This window comes from Salvia hispanica, chromosome 3 (assembly GCF_023119035.1).
Source record: "Salvia hispanica cultivar TCC Black 2014 chromosome 3, UniMelb_Shisp_WGS_1.0, whole genome shotgun sequence".
Lineage (NCBI taxonomy): Eukaryota > Viridiplantae > Streptophyta > Magnoliopsida > Lamiales > Lamiaceae > Salvia > Salvia hispanica.
In genome coordinates, this window is record NC_062967.1 from 42,663,166 (window position 1) to 42,668,819 (window position 5,654).

General features: G+C 43.1%; 1 protein-coding gene across 1 annotated transcript; it reads right to left on the reverse strand.

The window, feature by feature from the left end:
• Positions 1-1,331: 1,331 nt before the first annotated feature.
• Positions 1,332-2,563, reverse strand: LOC125210231 (protein ALP1-like). The gene is made up of 2 exons (XM_048109799.1): positions 2,219-2,563; positions 1,332-2,177 (listed from the first exon to the last, which is right to left on the reverse strand). The coding sequence occupies exons 1-2, from the start codon at positions 2,561-2,563 to the stop codon at positions 1,332-1,334; spliced, it is 1,191 nt and encodes a 396-aa protein (XP_047965756.1).
• Positions 2,564-5,654: the final 3,091 nt, after the last annotated feature.

Consider the following 5,654-nt stretch of genomic DNA (forward strand, 5'->3'; position numbering starts at 1 on the left):
AACATACCGTCATCAACACAAGGCATGCATCATAAGGCTTTGATTAAATTTTCTCGATTATAGGAATTTTTGGACTCGAATCCTCGTTAACTCACAAATATTAAATTCGACGTATTCATTTAATAACTTAATTATTTCGCTTATTCGCGGCTGCCCAAGGCGTCGCCGGCTCGTGACCCAAAAAGAAAATTTCCACTTCCTCGGCCTTCTTTATTTCGTCCTCGCTTAACTCCTTCAGCTCCAAAATAAAACGCAGCTTCTTATTATCTCAGGAGGCCCAACAAAAATACAATGTACTCCAGCCCAACGCCCAACGGATTACATCAAAGTTGGCCCAAAACATAAAGTATATCATTTTAATTTTTAGTTATTCAAGCTAGTCCAGGATTAAAATAAGGAAGGAGGTCCAACACCAAAGATTTCAATACAGGCAAAAAAGACATTTATATAAGAAATGTAATGAAAAACATACCAAAAAATACTTAAGGGGAAAAAAAGGAAATAGGAGTAGTAAAATAATTGAATAAGTTACAAAAAACTAAAGGGCAAATTAAACGACTACCCTTTTCCCATCGTCAATCCCCCAAATTCAATTCCTCCTTCGCCAGCTCTCTCTTCAGCTCACTCCGTTCATTCCCTATATTTTCAGAGCATCCACTATAGGGGAGCCGCGGCTCGTGGCTCGGCTGCGGCTCCCTTAGTGAGCGCCACCAATCTCTGTCGCCCGTCTCTCCGCGCCGAAACCCCCCGAACCCTCGCCTTCACCCACCGCGGCGCCGTCATGCTCACCACCCCCTCACCCTCAATTTCTCCGAAGGCATCGCCCTGCTCTAGGTGCTGGAGCAGAGCGATGAAACTCCGCCAGTACTCGCCACCGTAGAAGGACAACGTCCTTGTGGCGGTGGCGAGGTGATACGATCCATATCTTAGGGAAATTACAATTAATTAGTTATCTTTTGTTTTATCATATCTTTTCCATATCTTAGTTTTTTTATTCAATAAGTTAGGACATCCACAATGGATGCCATAGTGCATGCCCCAGTGAGAGCCCTAGTGGTTGCCACGTCAGCATGCCCCATCTTTCTGCAATGGTGGAGCCCTAGTGCATGCCCTATCTATTATCCATTTCTCATTTCAATTTTAATTTTAATTTTTTTTATGTTTACCAATTATAAATAGCAAAATTAGACTTTTAATTTAAAGAACTAGCAAAAAACATACATTACTTAATTTATTTCTAAAAAAAGTTATGATAAAGAGGTACAATTTTAACGACCACTACGCGTCCAAACTTCTTCAATCATGTCGTTCATGAGACCAAGATGAGCTTGTTAGTTGCGAATGCTCTCCTGAGCTTGTAATCTCTTGTTGAGTCCATAGGGTAAACCTCGAATGACCGCCGGGGTTGCATGACCTGCGCTCAGAGCGGCTTCATCGTCGGACCACTGGCTAGCTGCACGACCTTCATCGTGAATAATCATGTTGTGCAAGATGATGCACGCGTACATGACATTGGCGATATGATGCCTGTACCAGGAACGAGCCGGGCCTTTCACTATTCCCCAACGCGCTTGAAGCACACCGAATCCTCGCTCCACGTCCTTCCGTGCAGACTCCTGCTTTGCCGCAAAAAACTCTCTCCTCGCACCCGTTGAGATCGTCTTCAAGAAAACTGGCCATCTCGGGTAAATGCCGTCGGCTAAGTAGTACCCCATATGATGTTGTCGTCCGTTGGCAGTGAAGCTGATAACCGGACCGTTGCCATTGCATTGCTCGGTGAAGAGACTGGACGAGTTCAGCACATTGATGTCGTTGTTGGACCCCGCCACGCCAAAGTGAGCATGCCAAATCCAAAGACTGTGGTCAACGATTGCTTCAAGGATCATCGTCGGGTGGGTACCCTTATACCCACTGGTGAATTGGCCTCTCCACGCTGCAGGACAATTCTTCCACTCCCAGTGCATACAATCAATACTCCCTAACATTCCAGGAAAGCCGTGCACCGTATCGTGCATCCGCAGCAGGTCCTGGCAGTCTTGGGCATTCGGCTTGCGCAAATATGTGGCGCCGAAGGCGTCAATAACGCCCGCACAAAAATTTACCAGACACTCCCGGCCAGTTGTATCCCCGACGTGAAGATACTCGTCGAACATGTCCGCCGTAGTGCCGTATGCCAACTGACGAAGCGCAACAGTGCACTTCGTCAGCGGGGATGGACCCTTTCTATGGGCCGCATCTTCCCGCCACTGAAGTACTCGTCGCGCGCCTCCAACGTGTGAACAATCTGGAGAAACAACTCTCGCCGCATCTTAAACCGTCGGCGAAAAACCGGCGCGCCCCACCGGGGATGTTCGGCGAAGTAGTCCTCGAACAGACGTTGATGAGCTAGGACATGCTCTCGACGGACGGATGTCCGTCGGCGGATGGGCCTCGGGACCTGCTCTTGGGCCTGCTGTTCGGCTTGCTCTTGCTCATGTATGGCACGAATACCGGCGAGAATCTGGTTCCCAAAAGCAAACATTGCGCGTTCCATAGACCGACCAATATCTTCCCCGGGAAACATTTTGGAAAAGTGAGTGAAAGAGATATTGCAATGGAGAGAGAGTTGAGAAAGATGTGTGAGAGTTGTGTGAAAAATGAGTGAAATTAAGGTATATTTATAGAATTGAAAAAGAAAAAAAAAATAAAAAATTCAAACACGCGTGATCGGGATCGGGCGTGATCGGGCGCGGCTCTGCAATGGGTGCCCGAGCTCACGCCCGATCGGTCGGGCTCGGGATCGGTCGCGACCGAACTATCGGTCGCGCTCGGGCACGACCGAGTGCTGCAATGGATGCCCGACCGCGCCCGAGGCCGATCGGGCGCGCGATCGGGCATCCATTGTGCATGCTCTTAGAGTAGTATTCTAGTATTATAAATAGGAGAGCTTGTTATCATATTTAATCATCCAATCAATGAATATATTATTTTGGCCAAATGCCTTGCGAAATGCTTTAAATCCATAATTCCCTACGCTACCTGCTGCCCGACGGAAGGTCTCCGCGCACAGTCGAAACGTATATCTGATCTGTAGCCGTTGCCTGACGGGTTGGAACCCGCGCACAGCCGCCCAGATCCTTATTCCGCCGACCCTCACGGACGCCGGATTATCTTTATCTTGTTATTTTCCATTTTATCGGATCGTTAGGGATTTAGGTCCTTAACTACTGGTGCTATCATCGGTTTACTCATGTCCCGCTTTCATAATAACGTAAAAGGAACTTAGGGGAGCCACACTTTTCCGAACGGTTCTTCCCGCCGCAACAACGTCGGTGTCCGTCGTGATTACCTGGGACTTCAGCGACCACCCTTGGACGAGGAACCGTCTACTCGGCCTTTGGATGATGGCAACAACGACGACTCCATTAGCGGAAAATTGGATCAATTGTTGGATAGACCGGATAAATTTGATTCTTGGAGGGATGAAACGGATCGTCGGTTCGATAATCTTGAACCAAACCTCAACCGCAGGCATGATCACCAAAAAAGGTACGACGAAGACGATTCTGATGGTGACGGGCCACGACAGAGACGTAATTGGGAGAGGGAGTCTCGCCCCAGAAACCCTAATTTTGGCGCGCGTGACAGCCCACAGAGAGATCAATATTGTCGCGAGGGGAGAAACCGCAGGGGTTCATGTTGGGACGACGGGGCACGGTGGATCGAGCACGAGTGGTTCGGGGATGGGGATCGGGGATCCTGAGCCGGGGAGGTGTGGGGAGTTGAGGGAGGTGTCGGTGTCGAAGATTATGGCCGAGTCTGTGGTTTAATATGGAGGGAGAGGTCGTTGGGGTTGCGTCGTGGGAGGTGAAGGACGAGGCGGATCGATTCTCGGTGGGTTTCGTGGCGCCGGCGTCGAGTGTTGGAGCGGTGGCGGAGTATGTGGAGACGAAAGGGAGGGAAGAACTGCTTGTGATGGGTAGTTGGGTCGATGGTCATATGTTTATTATGGACAAGATCATTGTTAACATTTTTTAGTAGTATTATGTTTACTTCCTAATTATTTGTAATTTAGTTCTACATTTTTTATAAACTAATTATAAATTACTTACTCCGTATATGTAATGGAGAGTGAGTTGAAAAAGTTAGTGCAGAGATGATTTATACAAACTTCAAACATTATGTAATAATATGAATAAATGTAAAATATTTTGTATAGATTGTGTATTTACCCCTCCTAATCCACTAATCAAATATCTATGTTATTATAAAATTAATATATAAAATATTATTTTATCCATTTTTTTAATAAACTCAAAAACAATATTGTGGACAGAGAGAGTAAATTTTTCATGGACTAAATCTCTCTCATAAAGAAAATTTTCCAACAATTTCTGGGGAGCGAGGTGGGCTGTGGACTCTGGGATGGGCCACTGTATGGACTATAAGTTAAGTGGAATAGTAAAAATCAGAATTGAATTTGGAATTTATAAAAAAATTTAATTAAAAATATAATTTTATAAATATTAGGTACTAAAAAGGTGTAAAAATATTATTTTATGGATATTAGTTTCGTAGTTCACTCTTTCAACTAACAAAAGACAAAGTATGGCCCAAAATAAAACATGGTAGGCTGGTTTAGTAGGATTTGGGCTTTAAATTTTACTACCAAAAGAGGGAGTATATATGGTCCAAAATGGTAGCCGTAAATTAATTTTCTTTTACTCGGCAAAATTCTTGATTGTTCAATACTAGGGAAGTTATGTTGTTGCTTTCGTTTTGTTTTTTCTTATATGCTTGCTTGTTCAGATCTGATCATATATGAGCAAGTGATTGGTTGGAACAAGGATGGGACTGTTTGGATGATGGATTGCCTGCATTTCAGCTCATTTTATGGGAATTCTTTATGATATTTTTATCAAATTGGAGATTTAAGTATGTCCATATTAACTTAGCAAACGAATTTCCGATCTTCATTTGTAGCTATCCCCAAACCACATTAAAAATTAAGAGTCTAGGTTCGTTATTAGAAATGGGTCACCCAGAGGATTATACATACTTATATAAATGAGCTAGGATTATCACCAAGTCGATGTGGAATAAGATTTAAGATTTTTAATATTCGTTGTTTGTGGATCGTTCAAGTTGAAAAGCTCCGTTTGCAATAGCTTGATTCGACTCAAAGTATTCGGTTTCCATTCGATTCTTCATACTCTAATAATCAATACTATAACATAAAATCAAGAAAAAAAAAAACTCATAAAAAGATCAATCAACACTATTATATCCTTCGATAAGTTGTGCAAGAAAAATAATTCATAGAATATCATAAGGATATTGGAGTACATAAAAAGATTCCATGTTATACTATTAATAATTCCATAGTCTAGTGCTTTTATTATATATATGCATCAAAGCCATAAAGAAAATACCAAGAAATTGCACAAAAAATGCACCGAACTACAATCATCAAGGAATTATACGTTCTTGTTTATTTGAGATCCCATTATAACATCAATGTTGAAAGAACAAAAAGTCAATAAACATTACTTCATCCATCCACAAAAAGTATATATAACAATGGCAGTATTTGTGGGTCACAAAAAACACATCCAACCAACAAAAGTATATATAAAAATGGCAGTATTTGTGGGTCACAAAAAACACATCCAACC

Bases quoted from the DNA above. Each gene is read 5' to 3' on its own strand.
- LOC125210231 (XM_048109799.1), bottom strand. From the start codon at position 2,563: ATGTTTCCCGGGGAAGATATTGGTCGGTCTATGGAACGCGCAATGTTT. The intron at 2,178-2,218 runs GTCCATCCCCGC...GCGCTTCGTCAG, and splicing joins AGATGCGGCCCATAGAAAGG to TTGGCATACGGCACTACGGC.